The sequence below is a fragment of the Anabrus simplex genome, chromosome 1 (assembly GCF_040414725.1).
Source record: "Anabrus simplex isolate iqAnaSimp1 chromosome 1, ASM4041472v1, whole genome shotgun sequence".
NCBI classification, from domain to species: domain Eukaryota; kingdom Metazoa; phylum Arthropoda; class Insecta; order Orthoptera; family Tettigoniidae; genus Anabrus; species Anabrus simplex.
This window is the reverse complement of record NC_090265.1, coordinates 522872321-522896296: the sequence shown is the minus strand read 5'-3', so window position 1 is coordinate 522896296 and position 23976 is coordinate 522872321. Positions and strand designations below refer to the sequence as shown.

The window sequence follows — 23976 nt, the reverse complement described above, 5'->3', positions numbered from 1 at the left end:
TTGTAGCGATGTGGCGCAGCTGGTAATTTGTGCCCATCCACCTTCTGTCCATCATGGCTTCAGTAGTGTAGAAGGAATCCCAAATATCCATTTTCTTGGCTTTCAGATCTTGTAGAAGCTTCTCGTATGCCGCATTAACTGGCAGTATCAGCTCGTTCCGAAGGTCCTCTATCAGGTACGTTTCCCTCGTTAGCTCATATACCAACCGCGATCGGGTTGACTTTGATACTCCCAGGACCCTTTTGAGGTAGCGAGCTTTGATTTTCTCCAGTTCCTCCAGTTGTTTATAAGTAAGGTACTCTCCTATGAGTTCGAGACCATATGTCAGCACCGGTATTACCTTTGCCTTAAATAGCTGCATAGCTGTCTCTACTGCAATAAGGGTAATATTCCCTATGTCGTTCATTGCTCTGATCGCAGCAACCATCCTGGATCTGATGTGTATTCGGAAGCAATGCCCACTTGTTTGCAGAGTTAGCCCTAAATATTTGAAATGATTTACTCTTCTTAGACGCGATCCTCTACACATTATTTGGTCAGCCTCTGCGAATTTACCGCCCTTCCTGAAATTCATCATTTCTGTTTTGTCCTCGTTTATCCATATTTCATTTTCTTCTGCCCATTCCACGAGTAGGTCCACAGCTCGTTGCAATTCATCGATGTTCTCTGAAGCGATCGCCATGTCATCCGCGTAGATATACATTTTCGCATTGGTACTTTCTTTTATCTTTACCCCTACATCGCATGTGAAGGCGTTAAACAAGATTGGACTCAGTGGATCTCCTTGGAGGACCCCTATTTTCTGTGGTATCCACTCTGATACGCCTATCCCATCGTCCATTTGCACATAATTTTCCGCTAGTATATTTGATATAAGTGTCGTCATATTAGATCTTCCGGTCAATTTCTCCAGCTTCTTGACTAGGATCTCCCTGTTCACTAAATCGAAAGCCTTCGAGTAGTCTACAAATATCACGTAGAGTTTTCCTCCTGGTGTTTCCAACGTAGATTTGATGTGTCCTAGCAGATTTTCCATAGCCATGATAGTGGACCTTCCTTTTCTGAACCCAAACTGTTCGTCGGGTAGCAATGGATCTATCATTCCCTCTATTCGCTTGGTCAGGACTCTTGTTAGCAATTTTAGGCCTGTGGACTCTAAGGCTACTCCTCTGTAGGAGTTAGGGTTGTCTGTGTCCCCTTTACCTTTGTATAAAGGCTTTATTGTGGATTTCTTCCATTGTGTTGGTATTCTGCCTAGTTCTAGACACTTATTAAGCAGTGCAGTCCATATAGATATAGTTTCTGTCACTGTCTTTTGGATATGCTCATTCCTAATACCATCTGTACCTGGAACCCTGTTTTGCTTAGCTTTACTGATGGCCCAAATTACTTCTTCTGTTGTCAAAGGCTGGGGCTCATGACAGACCTCTGACTGTCTGAACTGAGGCCTGGTTTCCTTCGAGCAGATGACCTTGCGCAGATGCTCCTCCCAAGTTTCCATCGGTATGTTTGGCTGGAATTTTCTTTCTTTGGGGCGTAGTGCTTTATATGGATCCCTCTTGGCTTCCTCTATAATTTTCTGTTTTTCTCTTTCGATGTTGTCACTTATTTTCTTTTTCAAGAGCTTTTTGTACACCGTTCTTTTGGCTCTATATTCCTTGAGTACTTCTGTAGTTTTTATATTCTTAGCCTTGTGGAGTGACTCTATCGTTTGTTTTCTTTGTAAGTAACACTCTTTGTCAAACCAGGGTTTTCCTTTCCTTTCAGATCGCGGTAATACCGCTGCCTTAAGGACTCTTTCTAGGGAGAGAGCTGCTTCATCTAAATTTTCCTTCTCTATCAAGTTCTCGATATATCGTTTTTGAGTAGCCTCAGCCTTTATTTTCCCAATGTCAATTTTCTTGCCAAGTGTGTTGTCTTTCATTATTTCTTTAGTCTCGCTTATACTTGAGATGATCTCTGTACTTACCGGGATGTGTTTTCTCACGACGGCTTCTTCTGAGCAAACTGGTTTAGCCGGGCCAACTATCTTGAATCCCTTAGTAAAGATGAGATCTATAGTACTCCCTCCGTTTGGACAGACATACGTCCAGTCGGATTGTCGGTTTAGCAGCTGTAGGCCTTGTGATTGTAGGAACTCCATAACTTCTCTGGTTTTCCCTTTTTGCTTATCTATGGCACAGTTTAGATCGCCTGCTAATATAATTCTCTCATCTTTTTTTATCTTGTTCAAAGCTATGCCGAGACTGTCAACAATATCCATTGCGGAGCATTCGGGGTTGAAATACGCTGCCAAAATTACTCCAATCTTAGTCCGTATTACGAGTATGTCATCTTCTCCCATTAGCTGTTTACAGGGGGAGAGATGGGGTTTAACCAATACTGAGACTCCTCCTGATGGTCTTCCTCTTCCTCCAGGCATTTTTGCTGTTACCTCGTAGTGGTAGAATCCTGGTATAATGATGCTATTATGTTCTATGATGAAGGTTTCTGTCAATATGCAGATATCGTACTTTACTAGTGTGTTCTTCGTCAGTAGGTTCAGGGCACCTCTTAATCCTTCAACATTCCAGTTCATGATGTTAATAGCATTGCTGCAAGCCTCTAAACTTCCAGGGTTGCCGAAAGGGCCGGCAGAACACGCCAGAAGGCCAGAAGGAACTTTTGTGAACTCTCTCAAGATCAATCATTGGAATCCCTATTTTGAATGCTCTTGAGCCGGGTTTCTCACTAACTATATCACAGTAAATTCTACCCTTCACTTCGTTTTCTCTTAGGTAGTCTACAATATCGGCCTCGGTAGTGTCTGGGTCTAGTCTTCCTATGTATAACCAGGCAATTCTCTCCGCCACTTTCAGTCTCGTAACTCCTTCTCTTCCTGCTAAGCTATCATATGATATAGAAATTGACTCCCATGGGGAACCTGAGTACTGCCTAGCTGTACTTCTACTTTTTTCCCTGTATCTTTGTGAAACTGTACCTCTGAGTGAAACACATCCACTCTCTCACTCACTCACTCACTCACTCAGTAGACCGATCCTATATGTCACTCAAGCATGTCGTGAGTCTATTATAAGGCTGTGAGTACTAAGCAGAAATGTTTACTAGCTACAATAGTCAAAACGGATGTAAGACTAGAGCTATATGAGGCTGAAAGGAGCACGATTATTGGTGCCCAGCAATTCGGTCATTCATACATGAGATTTCTGGCAAGTTTCATATACCACATTCAACAATGAGTAATGAAGAGGTAACCTACACTTTAACTAGGGAATCCAAAACAATTAACAGATAATGTAGTCTTGATGAAGTGGTGAAGTCAAATTGACAAGTTTCGTTTGAAATCATGGATTCCATGAGCGAACAATGTAACATAAACATAAACCAATGATCACTAAACAGAAAGCTCACCGATTACAGCACTTCTCACACCTTTTTCAAGTAGGGACCACTTCTGTAAGTTAAAATGTAGTCCGGCACATTCGGGACAGATCCGGTGCCGGATTACGGAAAATGCCAGACTATAGGGCGGTACCTCTTACTACGATATAGGTTAAGGCGGACAGCGAAAACAGCTGTAACACGGCGTTTTGCAGTAAAATGTTGATCAGCAGAATCATTAGTTTAATAACACACTCCTCTTTTCAAACTTGTTTGTTATTGCCATTCCATAATAATGCTGGAGTTCATCGATGTTTTTATCTGTAAGTCTTCCTTTAACATTTAGAGTCTTTCCATCTACAACTTCTCTTTTCCTTCTGTCCGCTTCATTATTTTTTTTTTAATTTTTTTTTTTTTTTTTTTTTTTTTTTTTTGCTAGGGGCTTTACGTCGCACCGACACAGATAGGGCTTATGGCGACGATGGGATAGGAAAGGCCTAGGAGTTGGAAGGAAACGGCCGTGGCCTTAATTAAGGTACAGCCCTAGCATTTGCCTGGTGTGAAAATGGGAAACCACGGAAAACCATCTTCAGGGCTGCCGATAGTGGGATTCGAACCTACTATCTCCCGGATGCAAGCTCACAGCCGCGCGCCTCTACGCGCATGGCCAACTCGCCCGGTCTTCAATTTCTGAAGGCATGTTCTCATCCATTTTTGAACGTGGCGCATACATTCAAATTTTGATATCTGAATATTTGCAGAGATACTGTAGAGATATTTAAGTCAGTCAATGCATAACAAATGGATTGTATCAGATACATTTGCGCTATTAACTCTGAAACAATAAAAAATACACTTCGATTGGTTTCGACAAATAATGCATCAAATTGTTCACGAGAGATCATTATTAAGAGATAATAACATTTAAAAAATCCTGGAATGGTGCCGGAGCATTGGGCGTTCCAGACTGTTGGATGCCGGAATAATGGAATTCTACTGTATATGTTAATCAGTTAACACAGAACAGTTAGCACCCGCCTTGGGCCGGGACAGCATGTACATGCGAAGCAGTAGCTGCTGGAGTTGCCTGCAGCAAGGAAGCATCTTGAAGCTTGCCCATGGAAGTCGCAGTCCAACACACGTATCCCCCCCAGTTATTTGCTTGATTCTTAAAATTCATTCTCCTTCAGTGATACACTCAATGGGCAGTGTAAGTTTTTTTTTTACAAGTGCCTTAACCCAAGACAGATGGTTGGGAAAATCGTTGTAGTTCATAAGAATATCAAAAGATGACCGGAGTATTATGTTTAGCTGCTAGTTGATCTTTCTTTTGAAAGTATTTGTGGATCACCAATAGTATTTGTTTGGAAGGCAGACATTATTTTATCTTTACACTTCAAATTATTATCAGTAAACCAACATAGCGCCTGTTTATATTGATGATAATGAAACTGACTTATTTATGATACGGATAGTAATGATGGTTACTGTGTGGACGTTAATGATGTGGAGAATTCATCAGATGATGAAATTGAAAATGAAAGTGTGAGTGAAGTGGGTACATTATCACAGAGTGTTCCAAAATCCAGTGATGCATATGTTGGTGAGCTCTGAGGTTCTACAACAGGTTTTCAGGTGACTGGCAACAGAAGGATGGAAGGTGCTATTGTGAATTGGTGTGATGTGGAACCTTCAGAAAGTCATTTCCCCATAAAAAGTGTCTCATTTTGCCATTCACCACTCAGGACCCAGAAATATGCCTCCCCATAATGCAGCCCAAATCTTGTACTTCTTTTTTTTTCACACTTGAGTTCTGGAGATTACTAGTGCAAGAGACTAGTCATTATGCCAAACAATACATCCATCCATAAGTTAGGTGTTCTACAGAAGCACACACCGGGCGAGTTGGCTGTGCGCTTAGGAGCGTGCAGCTGTGAGCTTGCATCCAGGAGATAGCGGATTCGAATCCCACTGTCGGCAGCCCTGAAGATAGTTTTCCATGGTTTCCCATTTTCACACCAGGCAAATGCTGGGGCTGTATCTTAATTAAGGCCACGGCCACTTCCTTCCAACTCCTAGCCCTTTCCTAACCCATCGTCACTATAAGACCTATCTCTGTCGGTGCGACGTAAAGCCACTAGCAAAAAACACCACACAGAAGCACAGTCGTTTTTGTCTATGACTAGCTGGTGGAATTAGGATGACTAATTTAAAATGTTTTATCAGCCTAGTTGTAAAGATGGGTCTTGTGAAGGAAAAAAACCTGCCAAGTTATTGGTCAATTCAACACTACAGCTGATACTTCTTTGGTTTCACTAACTGGTCTCCCACTGCAGGCCAACAAATCAAGATACTGATGAGACGCGGAAGCCTGTGGTCTGCATTTCAGAAAGTTCAACTTGAGAGAGAGAGTTTTTATTCTCCACTGTGCGATGCCTGTGCCCTGCCAACCAAGAAATTGAAGGTTTTTTCTTTTCTTTTCAGAATGCCATGATGATATGGATGAGAAACTACCCTTGAAATTGAAGCTGATCTATTAAAAGGTCATCTTTGTGGTGAAGATGGTGGAGAAATAACAGAACGGAATATCAAGGACTTGCTCTGCTAGCGAAGAAAATATTGTCTACTCCAGCCTACAATGTGGCAAGTGAAATAAATTTAAGTTCAGCTGGTAACCCAATTAGTGATAAAAGGAACTTGCTTAACCCATATGGAGTTCATTCTGTATTAAAACAAGCAAAACAATAATGGTGAATGTTTGTGATGATGTGAGAAATTGTACACGTTAATGTTCTGTGTCTACAAATGTGACAAGTTGATTTTAGTGCTCATTGTTACAATTAAATTACTTCCAAGTGTAAAGCTCAATGCATATTTTGTAATAATATTCACATGTGTCCAACATTATATGGACAGCAACATTCCTTTCCTCTCTTCAAGTTTGCTCATCATTACTGTCCATAAGTGTATCAGCACCTTTGACTACAAGCTAGCCAATCCCCTCAAGGTACGAGGGTCGAATGATGGATAGTTTGCAGACCTCTAGTGACCAGTGCATTCTACTTGGTGCTGACAGAAGTAACTGACCTGTAGCTAAGATACCTAGCCAACACAGTAGAAATGGGAAGGGAAGCTCAATGGTAGAGTTGTGACAGCCACAGGCTGCATATTCGAGTCATGGCACTGTCTAGTTGGCTATGTTTGCTCTGTGCTTAATACTCAACAACCTAAAAGCTGAAAACCTGATCTGAAGTATAATGCAAATGTGAAAACTAAATATTCATTTAATTAAATAAATAAATAAATAAATATATAGTGCTACTAAACCAAATTTCAAAAGTTCCTAAACAAGCATTGCAAGTCACAGAATGTAAGGAAGGAAAACCATATTGAAAATCAGTATGGATAACAAAACTTTTAAAAAATAATTCTATGAAACACAGAAGCTAATTTGTTCCATTTTGATCAAGCAACCACCTATTTGTTTGGTTAAAAGACCTAATTGTGGTTTTCATTCCTAAATATTAACGGGATGTACAATTTTTCTACCTGCTTATGGTTCTCAGGCAAGAGTCGCACATTTTCTGCTTTATTCTGTTTGGTCTTTGGTGCTCCTCCAAACAGCCAAGACTGTGACTGAAATAATGAACCCTCCAACAGTTCCCGAAGTGCAAGAGCTCGAGCTGCTGAAGAGTAGAGAGATAAGCGGGACAATAGTCGACAGCACACCCGAACACCACGAATTCGAACCAAGGAGTCTGAAAGAATAATTTAAGTACATAGGCACATAAACTTCACAATGATTTTTGATTACTATGAGAACATGAAAGTTTCACGATGAAAAATATTAACAGAAAATATGGGTATTTAGACTTTTTTTAGGTTCAACCACAAGTGAAAGAAAATTAGAAGCTGCAGTAAGAAGTTATAGCGAATAATGCAACTTCTATTATAACAACCAGACCTGTATATATATATATTACTTTGCTCAAGACTTTGTGGTTTATAATTAATTTTCCGACAGTTAACATCTAAATTACCATGCACCATTCACAATTTAGTTGAGGTTTTACATGCTCTTACGTTTTTTTTAAATTTTTCCCTCATATAAGTGACCTTCATGACTATTATGAGATCCATCCATTATAGAAAACACAAGTAATTTTTAAATCTTTGTAGAGCCAGAGAGAAAGCTAGAGACAAGAAGAATCCCACAAGAAACTATATATTTAACTTCCAGTCATCATTGGTGAGGAGTAGAAGATAAGATGGTAAAAAGTGAAACAGTATTATGATGCATGGCAGGAAAAGAAGCCAAGGAACTTAAAATGTTCACTCCAATGAAGCGAAAGCAGACGTACGATCTTGGGGACGAATGCCTATGGCAGGTAACCATGCCCGCTGTACAGGATACTTTCCACTCTCCGGTATCTCGCTCACATTTGTTTGCATTGTTAAGATACAACAGACTGCTATTTAAAAAAATAATAAATGTGATCTGGTGCGTGGATAGGGACCTAAAGAAGGATTTTCATTTTTGAGATATTTGTGGTTCTAAAATCGGCATAAGATACTGAGCATTTTAAAAAAAGAGCTCATGCTTCTAGGTGCAATACTACAGAAGATGTTAATAATTGACTGTAGCTATTAAGAAAACTACAGTATTTTGAAAAAAAAAACAACGCATAACAGCTTTCACTAAATTTCTTACCAATTGTACAAAGTTTTCATGACACTGAGTGGTGAAGACTTGTACTACTGTGTAACTTAGTTTGTTAAGAAGGCCCCTAGTTAGTGCAAGAAATCCAAACATAGAAATGCAACTTTTACACCCCAGACACTTTTGTTAAACTCTGCTGTAAAATTTCCAGTGCCGACTTTGGGTCCATTTCCATACAACGGCACACATACAGTTATAGTTCAGTCAAATATATTTGTGCACGTATTAGTCATTTTCATTCATGTAAAGCTTACCATCCTTCGTTTAGATCCATGACTTTGGATACAGCACTGACAGAGTTAAATCTTTCTCGACTTCATTTTCTTCGAAGTCACTACCCAAAATAAGGTATACAGTTTCTTGTGAATTATGAAATACAGTACCATAATGCATTGAAGCTACCAACAGAAGTGCTAATATGTTGGCAATCAACAGCAATTACATGACAAATGACAAGTGTGAAGGTCTCTCGTGACTCTATATGCACAGTGTGGCCAACTCCAGTCCAGCTGCCATGTTTTAGCCAAGTACTCTATCAGCTGATAGATTCTGTGTTGTTAGCTAGGCCTATAATAACATTTATATTATAATAATTGTGGCATAAAATAGTATAGTCATTGTCTTGAATAATGTATGTGATGACTAAAGTTAGCCTATATTTAAATTTAAAAAATTAACATTACCGTATCCCAGGTTACATGGCTTTACATATACAATGCCGTATCATCAAACTATACATAGAAATGTACTTTTTTACATATGACTTATCGGTATGTATATAATCTTAACACAAGCAGCAGATTGAAAATAATATTAGTTAACCGATGGGTAGACAAAATTGTATTACCTAGATCCGTATTTATGTTAACATAATATTCTGTACCATTTTACTCATGGTACTAACAGAAATAACAATGAAAACCTGCTACTCTTTAGTGTTGAAAACAAGCAACTGCCATGGTCCCCGGGTTGTGTATAGTGCTACGGTTTGATCCCCGCAATGAAGAATTAAATATTAGTATCACTATACAACAGGCCTATAGTTTGAGAAAATACTACTTGTTGCTCGGTGAAAACAAGCAGTTATCCTGGTCCCGGAGTACTTGTATTCAGGACTCAATTATCAACCACCCGCTGTTCGATCCCCGTGCTGTGCAACTAATTCTGTGCCCCGATTTGGTTAGTACTGGAAGATATCCTCTGTATTTTAAACATTCTATTTGCTGCTATTGGTTTTGCTAATACATGATTACTGTTGTCATTACCTTCTTCTTTTTATACTGCTTTTCCCACAACTGTAGGGTTGTGTGTGGGAACTGCATCACACATGTGGATTTGGTCCTGTTTAACAGCCAGATACCCTTACTGATGCAAATGCTATATGGAGGGATGTAATCACTACTGTGTGTTTCTGTGGTGATTTGTAGTGTGGTATGTTGTCTGAAAATGAAGAGGAAAGTGTTCAGACAAACACAAGCACCCAGTCTAATATTGTTATGGTAGGAAAGGATAGAGGTTGACTCTATACCAAATGATTGGAGAGTTGCTTATAGTAGCCCCTGTGTACAAAGGAAAGGGTGATAGACATAAAGCTGAAAATTACAGGCTAGTCAGTTTGACATGCATGGCATGTAAGCTTTGGGAAAGCATTCTTTCTGATTATATTAGACATGTTTGCAAAATTAATAACTGTTTGATAGAAGGCAGTTCAGATTTAGGAAAGGTTATTCCACTTAAGCTCAACTTGTAGGATTCCAGCAAGATATAGCAGATATCTTGGACTCAGGAGGTCAAATTTACTGTATCATGATTGATCTGTCTAAGGCATTTGATAAGGTGGACCATGGGAGACTACCGGCAAAATTGAGTGCAATTGGACTAGACAAACGAGTGACTGAATGGGTTGCTATATTTCTAGAAAATAGATCTCAGAGAATTAGAGTAGGCGAAGCTTTATCTGACCCTGTAATAATTAAGAGGGGAATTCCTCAAGGCAATATTATTGGACCTTTATGTTTCCTTATATATATAAATGACAGGAGTAGAGAAGTGGAATCAAAGATAAGACTTTTTGCGGATGAAATTATTTTGTATAGAGTAAAAAATAAGTTACAAGATTGTGAGCAACTGCAAAATGACCTCAATAATGTTGTGAGATGGACAGTAGGCAATGGTATGATGATAAATGGGGTTAAAAGTCAGGTTGTGAGTTTCACAAATAGGAGAAGTCCTCTCAGTTTTAATTACTGCATTGATGGGGTGAAAGCTCCTTATGGGAATCATTGTAAGTACCTAGGTGTTAATATAAGGAAAGATCTTCATTGGGGTAATCACATAAATGGGATTGTAAATAAAGGGTACAGATCTCTGCACATGATTATAAGGGTGTTTAGGGGTTGTAGTAAGGATGTAAAGGAGAGGGCACATAAGTCTCTGGTAAGACCCCAACTACGGTATGGTTCCAGTGTATGGGATCCTCACCAGGATTACTCGATTCGAGAACTGGAAAAATCCAAAGAAATGCAGCTCAATTTGTTCTGGGTGATTTCCAACAAAAGAGTAGCGTTACAAAAATATTGCAAAGTTTGGGCTGGGAAGAATTGGGAGAAAGGAGACGAGCTGCTCGACTGAGCGGTATGTTAAAGATGTTGATTCCCATAGGGAATCTGAAATATTTGTCCCGAATGAGTAAATTTATATTACCAATGTAGTTGGTCCATTATTGGACATTATAAATTTTCCAGCTAACTCATTCCTGGTTGCCAGCATTTTGCCCCAATGAGCTAAATTGGACTCAACAGTCGGTAAATAGCACACCCACCAAGGCGCATGACTAGTGCATACCGTGGAGGTCACTGCGTAGGCTACTTGGAGCCACCGGCAGTGCCAATGCACTATGAGAGACTTTGTCTCATTTTCAAAAATTTCAAAAGTTGTCAGGCAGGCAAAAATTTCAAAAGTTGCCAGGGAGGCAACAATTTGAGTGGAGAGATGGCGTGGAATGGCATTAGTAGACAAAGTTTGAGTGGTGTCTTTAAAAGTAGAAAAGATCACAATATGAGGATAAAGTTGGAATTCAAGAAGACAAGTTGGTGCAAATATTCGTTTATAGGAAGGAGAGTTAGAACTTACCAAGGGAGACGTTCAACAAACTTCCAATTTCTTTGAAATCATTCAAGGAAAGGAAAACAACAGATAGGGAATCTGCTACCTGGGTGACTGCCCTAAATGCAGATCAGGATTGATTGATTGATTGATTGATTGATTGATTGATTGATTGATTGATTGATTGATTGATTGATTGATTGATTGATTGATTGATTGATTGATTGATTGATTGATTGATTGATTGATTGATTGATTGATTGATTGATTGATTGATTGATTGATTGATTGATTGATTGATTGATTGATTGATTGATTGATTGATTGATTGATTGATTGATTGATTGATTGATTGATTGATTGATTGATTGATTGATTGATTGATTGATTGATTGATTGATTGATTGATTGATTGATTGATTGATTGATTGATTGATTGATTGATTGATTGATTGATTGATTGATTGATTGATTGATTGATTGATTGATTGATTGATTGATTGATTGATTGATTGATACAAGTGGAAGCCATCTCACATACAGCAGAAGTTCCACGTTTACTACACAGTTTCACAAACTGCGCTGAGGGAACATTTATAAAAACAAAGGTGGCAAAAAAATAGAGAGGTTCTTGTTTTGCTATCATATGTTACTGTAAATATTCATTCTGCTGGAAAGATCAACATAATAGATCAGGCAGTTTTTCAATGATCTTTGTAAAAGACTAGAATGGAGAATCAAATAAAGTATTTTTTGAAGGAAGTAAATAATATAGTTTATTGTAAAAAATGCTATTCAGATGAACGTCACGGATTTTTCATTTATGGTGAAGAAGAAGAAGAAGAACGATGTTATTTGTTTTACGTCCCACTAACTACTTTTATGGTTTTTGGAGGTGCTGGAATTTTGTCATGCAGGTATTCTTTTACATGCTGGTAAAACTACTAACACGAAGCTGGCATATTTGAGCACCTTCAAATACCACCAGATTGAGCCAGGATCGAACCTGCCAATTGGAGTCAGAAGGCCTGTGCTCTACCATCTGAGCTACTCAGCCTGGCGTTCAAATGACAGAAAGAAATGAGTAATAGAAGGAAAAAGTGATGAACAGTCAGGCTATCATACACTGGCAAGATGTTTCCAACTTGACAATATGGAAGAAGGAAGACTATGGACAACTTGATATAAGAGGGGGTTGGTTTCATCCCAGTATGGTACTAGATGTAAAAGGTACATAAATGAATTCAGAGGTTGGAAGAGAAAGGTACTGATCCACCAGAACTTCTGTAGCAACAGAAGGAATGTAAACCAATGAAGTTACCCACTCCATTCCTCTACCTCTCCTCTCACCCCTACATCCATCATTAGTGCAAGACATATCGGAAGTCTCCAGTATTGCTGCATGCCCAGTGCATGAGATATGAATCATATACTGGACAGTCCACTGCATAATAGCAACTTTTTACATTAGATTTTATATCTAAATGTTTTTATAATTTTTGTTATTAACATCAATTAAGAAAATGAGTGCAAACAAGACAATTATGACAATAATGTTGCATTCTGGTAACTAGCTTCTATGTTTCGTCTCCAAAAGTTTCTTTTATTAATGTTATTTTGAGCCATTGGTTGGTGTTAATATTGTTCTTATTTGATTTGAATAATAATTCATATTTAACAACTGAGTTGGCTATGTATGCAGTTTGGGTCACACAGCTGTGAGCTTGCATTTGGGAAAAAGTGGTTTCCAACCCAACTGCCAGCAGTCCTGAAGATAGTTTCTGTGGATTCCCCATTTTCACACCAGACAAATGCTGGGGATGCACCTTAATTAAGATAATGGTTATTTCCTTCCCAGTCCCATTCTGTCATCACAATAAAACCTGTCTGAGTCAGTATGACAAAAAACAAATAGCAAAACATTTAGTGTTTTAGTGTTCTTAATGGATTATCTCAGGAAGTAATTTTACTTGAGCTTGTGCTTTTTTTAACAAGTATGCCTAAAAATACAGTAGTTCAGAAGCTTAATAGCACATGTGACTGTAATGTGTGAGGAAAGAACAAAGAATGGCTGGAAATTCTCCAGAGAGCAGACCCTAAAGAGGGTTGCTTATCTGACTGGAAAAATCTATATTTTTCATTACAAAAACTAAAGAGTGAGAATAAAAATGTGACCACCCCTGGAGAATATGAATCAACTCCTGGAAAGTGTATGCATGGGGTGATCAAAATACTGATGGACGATATTGTCAGATGTACAACACACATTTTTTAATTAAGTACCAACTTTTTTCTCAAAGAAACACAGCATTATTTTGAAAACACTTCATTTTCTTTAGATTCTATACATTTTAAACTACTGCTGCCCAGAGTCACCACCATTATTAAGGCACTTGTCATAATGGGGCACCAATTTTTGTATGCCCTCGTCACAGAACCCGCCGCCTGTGATGAAAGCCATCCAAAGCATACACTGTGACGAAATTGAGTACCGTCTGTCCACACAAACTTTTGGTTCAGCCATGCACACCAAATCATCCATGGTGACAGAGGATCGGCCGCTCCGACGTATGTCTTGCAAATGCTGATGATCTACATTGAACATTCAAACCCATTTCCTCACCATTCCATCTGTCATATACTTTGAACGTAGACCTCACACACTTATCAATGAATGTGAGCTAGCTTAATGTTTTGTGGATTCAAGAAGTGAATCACAGACCGTATCTCAGTCAGTGAGTTGATCTACTGTCTTGAACATTTTAAGCGCTCAATATACAATGGCTACACTATGTGAAAGTCTCCAAAGTTGCATGTGGTGTGTCAACAGATGGAGGAAGCCATTGCACATGCTTAACATCACAACCACATTTCTGCACCAGAAATATATGTAAATGGTACTTACTAAAGAAAACACGCCTTGAACTTCAAGGCAAAAAAATGTAATACCTCTACATGGTAAAAAAGTAGTGCTAACAATTAAAAAACTGCCACCAAAGAAATTAATTTTCAGACACAAAACCCGAGAAATATTCTACCGAAAACAGGTTTCAAATTCATTAGGTTTAAGAATACAAGAAGTGCATTGGCAGAAAGGCGACACCCTGTTGTATGGAGGGCTACATAAATTCAATATAAATGGTCCATTATTGGAACATATCTGCCAACTTAACAAAACCCAAAATCAGGAGATTTTGGGATGAAAATAAGGAAAAATCAGGAAATACAGTAGGTCAAAACTGCTTTTTGTATATGTCTTGCACAATACAGGAGTACTATGGTATATAACATTTATTGTCTCAAAATCCGAATGTTGCTATACGAGGCTACAAGGCTACATATTACACATCTCTATTCCCTCACACGAAGTACGTGAGTGAGATGATCGGTCTCTGATAAGCCTTCTGAAAATAGTATGAACTCATGCTCCACATGTGTGAATCAGTAATACACGTAGGTGCCATTACTTAGCAAATGCATAGATTAATATATTACATCACACGCCCGTCGATTATGTAGAGCGCAATGTTATTTTTATCAAGTAGTAAATTAAAATTCACCAGAATTGTCTCCAAAGGACTCCAAAAATCTCTAGAAAAGCCACTAGTCGCTAACTTTGAAATTCTGTCACTTAATTACTTAAACATACTAAAAATCTAGCGACTAGTCTCTAGAATCGACTAGACTGATGCGAACGAACACGAACATAACGTGCGAGATCGAGAGTTTTACAATTGATATACACGTCACGATATACAGGTTTCAATAAGCATTGCACATTCGCACACATTTCTTGTATTAATAAACGTCGATATTTCATTTGAAAGCAGCCAATAAGCAAAGGACTTTCGGCCACTGGCGTATAATGCTGAAGTGGTGGGATTCGAAAACAAATGTTTGAAGTTCACCAAAAATTAAGCTAAAATCGGAAGAAATAATAAAAAAATCGAGAGGCAGGAAAAACTGTCGAAAATCGGGAGTCTCCCGCCTAAATTGGGAAAGTTGGCAGGTATGTTGGAAATTATACATTTTCCAGCTAACTCATTCTTTACTGCCAGCGTTTTGCTCCAGTGTGCCAATTTGGCCTCATCACTTGGTAACAAGCACACCTAACAAGACGCATGGCTAGTGCATATAGTGGAGGCCAATGCGTAGGCTACATGGAGCCACAGGCAGTGCCAATGCACTATGAGAGACTTGGTTTCTTTCACAAAAATTGATGCCTGCTAGGCCATCAGATGATACAGACAGTGGTTCCCATAGGGAATCTGAAATATTTGTCTTGAATGAGTAAATTCATAATTCCAATATAAATGGTCTGTAATTGGAAACTGGCCTCCACTATATGCACCAGCCATGTATCTTGGTACGTGTGCACCATCCACAGGATATTGCGGACAGAGGTGCAACTGCGCAAAATTACATCACGGTATGTACCGCATGCACTGGAACGAAGTTCAACGATGGATGTGAAATGCAATGACCACCTAGCATGCTGGCAACAGGACGGCGATCCCTTCCTGTCATAAATAATCGCCATCGATGAATTTTGGGCCAGGGCATATGAACCAGAACTCAAACATCAGTCCGCAGAGTGGCGACATGCCGGATTACCAAGGCGGCAGAAACTGATGGTGATCGTCGCGTATGACATCAGGGATGTCACTGTGTGCCACTTCATTCCACATGGCAGAACAGCGAGCGCCCAGTACTACAGTGACTTTCTGGTGCAACAGACACGGCGTAGCGTTCGGGAGAAACGTCTGGATCTTGTAGACAGTGCAGTCATACACCACCGTACTCTCCTGACCCTTTGCCCGGAACCTTCATCTCATACAAAAGGTAAAGGAACCACTACATGGTAGGCGGTTTGCGACACGAGAGGACATTGCTAACGCTGTGCGACAACAGATGACTTGATTCACACATGGTGCAGCAAATGGTGACACAGATGGTATTAAATTCCTTCCATATCGCTGGCAGCGGGTGGTGAACGTTGCAGGGGACTACTTTTTAAAAAATTGTTATTTGCTTTACGTGCCACTAACTACCTTTGTGGTTTTCGGAGACGCCGAGGTGCCGGAATTTAGTCCCGCAGGAGTTCTTTTACATGTCAGTAAATCTACCGACATGAGGCTGACGTATTTGAGCACCTTCAAATACCACCGGACTGAGCCAGGATCGAACCTGCCAAGTTGGGGTCAGAAGACCAGCGCCTCAACCGTCTGAGCCACTCAGCCCGGCGGGGACTACTTTGAGGTCCTTTGGACCCAGTTTTGTCATGTCAACTGTATATGTGCTGCACTGTTCTATACTGTAGGAGGGCTTGGCTGTAATTATTTTACACCATAAAACCAGTATTGTCCTATACACTATCATAATAAATATGAGAGGCACAATGTTTGCGTGTTCTTCAATATCCACACATGTAGTTCCCACCTCGTCTTTTCATCTATACACGTTGCATTTTCAACCAGGCTGGTATCTGCAAGAGAGAAATTGATTGCAATGACTTTTGCCTCAACCCACATAATACTTCAAATCTTGAGATTTTAAGCCATGAAACCTATTGTTACAGTGGAATATGAACGGCATGGATGTGACTTTCCACTTCAAAACTGCAAAGATTTCAAGTTAAAACCACACTAAGATTAACAAGAAGAGTTGAGTACTGTATGACAATACAGCACAGCAGTCTCACCTATATATCTTTTTCTTTTTGCCAGTGGTTTAATGTCACACAAACTCAGACAAGTTTTCAGTGATGATGGGATAGGAAAGGACTAGGATTGGATAAAACACATTTGTTTTACTTATTTGTCTAGTTTATAAGGTAAGAAGCACTGAGATAATATTTAGATTGATGCTTTCATAGCCCATATTAACAGACATTGTCAAATCTAGAGATGATATTTGCTATTTTGAGATTTTTTCTTTCTAGTAATTCTATCACATCCTTGCCTGGTAACATCATTCTTCCATCTCATATTTGCCTTCTCTAGAACAAAAATATTGTTTCTATTCTGTTCCCCATAATCTTCAACTCTCCCCATGAATGTTTATTAATGATCTGTTAGTTCAAGCAATTGCTTTTAACACCATTTAAATCAAATTTTTGAGAATTCTCTTTTTACAACCTTCAGAAATTACATCAACAAGTAACATAAATTATATGCTACAAATACTAACTGAAGTGAACACCATACCTGTCTCCGTCACACAGAGAAAGAAATAGGCAACAGTGGCCTTGGCCCATTTGAGTGTCAACTGAACGCTGTTGCCAGGAACGTCCAAGAGATCCAGTGCTTTAGCAACAGCATGGGCCACGAGTGGATTTGGAGGAGACTGCAACAGCTCCGAAGCCTTTCGTAAGTTGACTCTCATTGCCGTTGTTATCAACCGACCATGCAATGCCTTAACACGTCCAGTGCTCTCCCATCTGTAAAAAATCACAAGTTGGATGTAAAGAAATAAATAATTTTAATATAAAATTAATAACAAATTCATACCATACCCTGGATTTTATTACTTGTTTAAAAAAAAGGATCAATTCACCTATGACAATATTCCATAGGACCAGCAGAAATTCAGGCCTCTAATACCATGGAGTACAGACATCCAGATCTCTTTGGCAGTCAATTCACTACTTAGATATTGTTATAAATGTAACAGCGTCTGTTTTAATACCCTGATTTATTTCAAGATGACCCAACAAATGCACACACATATATACACACACAGTTCTATTCAACCATGAATGACCACACTCTCTAATGTCTCTCACAGCAGGACTCCAGCCGAACCGTCCTTACCTGCAGGAAGCTCTAATCCTATTCACTTTCATTTCTCCAAGTCCAGTCACCCCACACAGCAACCGTGTACAGAAAACTAGATTTGATCCAGTAATTCACACAGTCACATGCAGTGAACTAAACAGTAACAGCTCAACAGTATTCAACAGTGACTTTTTTTTTGCTTTACTTCGCACCAACACAGATAGGTCTTATGGTGACGATGGGATAGGAAAGGCCTAGGAGTTGGGAGGAAGTGGCCATGGCCTTCATTAAGGTACAGACCCAGCATTTGCCTGGTGTGAAAATGGGAAACCACGGAAAACCATCTTTAGGGCTGCCGACAATGGGATTCGAACCCACTACCGCCCGGATGCAAGCTCACAGACAGTGACTATTAACACCGATCCAATTACACTCACAATAACTGTTTCAACTGCTGACTCACAGCGGTCCTCAGTCCACAGAAGTACACACAGTACTATAAAGCAGTACACAGTCTTCTGTCTCGTATGCCATATGCAGTGTGCAGTCCACCTACTCGCATGACACTCTGACACAACAACAGCCACAATTCCTCGTTCAGACCTTGGTGGGACACAAGCAATAGCCAATATCTCCGGTGCCTTCAGCCCAGCCACCAAACACCAACACACTGAGTCTCACGCTGACTCCACCACGGAGTCCAACACTGACCCTGAGTCCAGCACCAACACTGACTGACAATCCGCACAACCAGCCTCCCTTTCTATAGCGAGTGATGTGTATCGGAATATTGGTGGCGAGGCTAGAGATGGAACATTCTCGCTTGCATCTTACAGAAACTAGCAGGTAAACGAACCGACAAGAACAATACACGGAAAGGCTGGCCCCATCCAAAAGGTCGGCTGGGAGATCCTTAGTTGACTCACTAGCTCCTTCCAGGAAGTACCAAAAAGGGCTACTGTGGGGTTGGCACGTAACAATATCATCCCTTCCACTTTATTCACAGCACAAAAATTCATCTTAATCCAAAGCTGGTATGTATGAACAGGAAACCTTCTTTCAGAGAGTACCTAAAATGTGTTTGATTCATTTCTGGTAACAGGACAATTACAAAAAATAGACCAATAGTAATTATGTGTAACACATTTCAAGGAAGTATAATGCTTTTCCAGATAATATTGCATGTGTCTATGCTAATGCAGCAAATATTAATACTAATTTTCAAAAGAAATGTGGTAAAAATGAGAATTGCTCTATAGGGTAATTTGATTACATACTACTACTACTACTACTACTACTGCTGCTGCTGCTGCTGCTGCTGCTGCTGCTGCTTCTTATTCCTGGCCCTTTTCCAACTACCTGGACTCAGCAGTCTGTATGAATTTAGTCCACTTTTATGACCTGATGCCAACCCTATGATTTTGTTTTTGCTTTACGTTGCACTGACACAGATAGGTCTTGTGGCGACAATAGGACAGGAAAGGCCTAGGAATGGGAAGGAAGCAGCCATGGCCTTAATTAAGGTACAGCTCCAGCATTTGCCTAGTGTGAAAATGGGAAACCATGGAAAACCATCTTCAGCGCTGCCGACAGTGGGGTTCGAACCCACTATCTCCCAGGTGTGAGCTCACAGCTGCGTGCCCCTAACCGCAAGGCCAACTCGCCCGGTCCAACCCTATGTGGAGGGACATATTTACTACTTGTTTCTGTTGTGGTTTCTAGTGTGTGTTGTATGTAAATGCCCCTGATTTAGAGGAATTAACCAGACAAAGTTAAAATCCTGACATCAGTATAAACAGAGACGACAGTAGGGGGAGGGTTGTGTGTCTCAATGGTAGGGCATGTAATGTGCACTGTGAGACAAATTTCCTTCAGTCAAGTGCCTAGAATCGATTCATGTAGGCATAGGGGCCTGTAATGAAGGTGCTACAAGTGCATGGATGGTGGACACGGCAACAGTTGGATCTGCTCGTGCTTGTCGGAGGATCACATGATCCTCTCTCCTGGTGGTTATTCGAGGGTGTCCTGAGCCCAGCTACCATGCATGTGTGCCCTCACACATCCACTGATCCTAACACGCCCTAACAGTCTGGTCAGAATGACCTAGATGACAAGCGATTTTTCGATACAATGATCCAGCCTTATGAATTCCAATAATGTACCCCCTCTCAAACCCAGATAATTGGATGAAATCTCTTTGACTGCAACATAGGAGCATGTTAGTTGGTCAAAAAGCTTTCCACAACCGATAACAGTGTTCCACTATGTACAAGTAGCTTCAGTGAGCCTTTAAATAGGCCATGGATGACAGCACGTTCACAGCCTCTGGTGACATCATGTCACTATGCTAATCATTTGACTATCTACTTGAGATGCAACTGCTGCTGAGTTTTGCAGCAAAACGACAACTCCTTCCTTTGTCGATGAGTGTATATGATTTTCTAGAAAGTCAAGAATGTTCAAACACTGTAAAGATACCTATTTTCAAAAAATATTTCAACTGCTACATTTCTTTCTGGCAAGTGTCCTTATAACAATGCCAATTTATGAAAATGATACCCATTAACATTCTTCTTTTAAAGTAAGTTAAGGCATACTACACATACAAGTCCAAAATAGTACCAGTGGTATTTCCTTTAAGATTCATGACTATTTTTTTTGTTCCAGGAAGTGCGACAAGAGTACAATAAAACTTCAAATAAAGTTTGAAAGAATTTCTTCTAGCCATTCTTCATAGGTGGGATCCAAATAATGCATACCTGCCCACTTTTAGAAATAAAAAATAGGAAGATTTTTTTAATTCTTGGATTTGATCGCGTGTATTGTGCACAGTCTCGATAAAATAGGCCTACGGTTACAGGGCAAATTGACCATTATATTTAAAATCTTAAACAAAGAAAAAACATTAAAATGGTTATAAGAAAATGTAACAAACACAGAACAAAATGCATAATAGTTTCCTTTATTAGAATGTAACACGAACGGAAATTCAATATTATAGGTATCTCTCAACACTTGGAGATAGCGTTTGTTATGCAATGTGGCCATAATGTGAAGAGAAAATACCAGAAACTGTCCCCCACACAGCTCTCTGAAATATATTCGACTCATTCAAATTATGAACTAAGAATGAACACAATTGCACTGAAATACACGAAACTACCACATACAAAACAGATCAATATGTCTCATACATTATTAACATATGACTTCGGCAGGGGAAAAAAGCACAAAACTGCAAGAAAAATCGCATGGCCTACAACTCCAACGAAACTATGCACAGAAACAATGTTAACGGCGCGCGAACAAGAAACTCAATCTTTCGTCCTGACTAACGGAGCCGCTAGCCTCTCTTGCATGCAGGACGATTGCCGTCCTGAATTCCCAGCTGCAGAACACACACGATGCTGTAGTGAGTGGCAAACACGATACATGAAGGTGACGGACAATACACTTGCCATATAAATACACTTGAAAATGAGGTTGCGTAAATTACACAAGCACACAATAATTTATGCTAGGGGAAGAGTATTAACCATACTCGAGGTTATATTGGCCAAAACTAGGAAGAAGTTAAAATAAATCAATCAGAAGACGAGTTAAAAAACGGAAAGTTTCCGGGTAGATCGGAAGGGTTGGCAGGTATGCCAACGTAACTGACTGAGGTGTTTGTAAGCCTTTTAGAATCAACCCAAACAATCTATCATAATCAGAGTGTGTTTCAGGAAAGAAAGCATTTCTTTCTTATTTATGTCAAACATTATTGTAGAACCAAACAGGTTAGCTCAGTACCTTGTGGCATGGCCAGTTATGGCTGCTAACTCTGTACTCGAGACACAGGTAAGTTCAAATACCTCATGCCATTTTCTAAATAGTTTTCCATGGTTTCCCATTTCAACTCCAGGCATATTGGATGGCACATCTCTCAAGGGCACGGCTACTTCCTTCCCATTCCTAGACTGTACGATTACACCTACACCCACAGACAACATCCTCAAACAGTGGTATATGTAACTCACCCCCATGAGGTGTACCAGAGAAAAGTAGCTACAGAACTGACAAGCCAAATATGTTCTTGGAAACTTCTGGTGGTTTAAAAAAAAAATCATACAAAAAGAAAATATTTAATAAGACTGATATGATTGATTTCCATCAGTTACATCTGGCTTTATTTTGTTTTATTTCTTTCCCCTAGCAGAACTGAGTGTTAATTGCCTACATTTTGCTCCAAGGCTTCAAAATGCCGAGATCAATATTTCAGCAACACTTAGCCTAATTAGTGAATTGGTTGTGGTAATACTATTCATTACTCTTTGAAATCTCCATAACTAACCCAACTAGATTTTTGTTAATTTTAGCTGGAAAAATTGGTATACAAGAGAAGAGTGGGTAACGAGATTATGTACTTGAGTAAAGGATAACATAAAAATAACAAATGTAGCCCAAAAATCAACATAATATATTCTCAAAAGCGCTGCACAATGGAATGGTGTTGAATTCCTGTAAGAAAAGATAACCAGTTCCATGGTTCTGTTGCCTGTCCACCTTAGGTAATCAAAGAACTATTCCAGGACACTGTGCAAACACATTCACAACAGATGTCCTCATGGAGATATAAATTCAGTTTTGAAATGTTTCTTTACCTAAGAAGGGTGGCCACATTGAGCCATAGCTGCTCTGGTGGTGCAGGGTAGAGGGGATCTTCAACACCTCGGATAGCTTGCTCCAGGGCGTGAGCCAAGTTTTTCTGCCATTCACTCTTGTCCTGAGAAAGGAAATAAGAACTGGATGTACAGGAAGAAAAAACTTGATATCATGTTATAAAATTTGTGATAGGTCCAGCTTCTTGGCTGAGTGGTCACAGGTCTATGGGTTATATTCCTGGCCAGGCTGGAAATTTTGACTGCGTATGATTAATTCATCTGACTCAAAGACTGGGTGTTTGTCCTCATCTTAATAAATATCTATTCCTCTAGAGACAACACAAAACAACACAACACACTGTACACTACTTTACCAACCACCACAGAAATACATAATTGTGAATACATCTCTCCACACAGAGTTGGTGTCAGGAAGGGCATCCAGCTGTAAAACAGGGATAAATCCACATCAATTGCTGACCCCAATGAAGTGGGGGGAAATTCAACAGCAAGAAGAAGAAGAAGAAGAAGAAGGAGGAGGAGAAGAAGAAGAAGAAGGTTGTATTTGTGATAAAAGGGGCAAGTGAAACATATGGACATATAATGAAGTAGCGAATCCACTGTCAGCATACTACAAACTTTCCTGTAATCCATTGCCTTGCAATGACAGAAATTTCCACCAATGTTCGCACGTTCCCATAAATGCAATGATGGAAATTTCTGTCCTTCCACTTTATTGTTTTGCTGAGGTTTTCATGGATACATACTGACATTTTTTGCATCCGGCATCTCTTGTATAAGAGATGTTGGTAATCATATTTCAGCTATCTCTATCTTTCAGCTGTGTATTTCACCATCAAAGAGGTTACAAATATCAACTGAAACCTGATCGAGTCAATTGCCATGTAAAGCTCCGTGTGAAGGTGAAGTCAACATCATGGCTGATTGGGATGAAGCTAGAATATTATGGTTTTTGGAAGAAAGTGATGTCAGTGACAGTTTTTCTGATGAAAGTGATACCGAATTACCTTACAGTGATATTAGCATTAGTAGTTCTGAAGAATTAGATGACATTATTGAAGAAAAAGAAGGGGACTCAGGTGGGCGTGTGCATAACCTCGAAGACTGGAAGTGGACACAAACAAACATGTAAAAAATAATATGCAGTGTAATTTAGATGGAGAACTGAATGCTGTAGTAGCAACTAGATTATGCAGTAATCCAGGGACGGGTGAAGTGCTATGTGAATTTTTGACTGACAAATTTTGGGAACATGTCAGAATGAAACTAATGCTAATGCAGTAAAATGTCTCCACAAAACTGAAAGTGACCCTACAAAGAATAAAACTTA

General features: G+C 39.5%; 2 protein-coding genes across 3 annotated transcripts in view; one reads left to right on the top strand and one right to left on the bottom strand.

The window, feature by feature from the left end:
- Positions 1-6156, top strand: part of LOC136857073 (mpv17-like protein) — a 248902-nt gene extending 242746 nt beyond the window's left edge. Inside the window, exon 6 of the mRNA XM_067135453.2 lies at positions 5866-6156. Within this exon, the coding sequence (XP_066991554.2) occupies positions 5866-5901 (36 nt within the window). The 3' untranslated portion in view covers positions 5902-6156. The remainder of the gene's footprint in view (positions 1-5865) is intronic.
- Positions 1-23976, bottom strand: part of omd (integrator complex subunit 5 omd) — a 135996-nt gene that overhangs the window by 35830 nt on the left and 76190 nt on the right. For both annotated transcript variants that reach the window (XM_067135447.2, XM_067135446.2), the window contains exons 11-13: positions 22626-22747; positions 17413-17645; positions 6931-7139 (exon numbers count right to left, since the gene is read on the bottom strand). In XM_067135447.2, coding sequence (XP_066991548.1) covers positions 6931-7139; positions 17413-17645; positions 22626-22747 — 564 coding nt within the window. The remainder of the gene's footprint in view (positions 1-6930; positions 7140-17412; positions 17646-22625; positions 22748-23976) is intronic.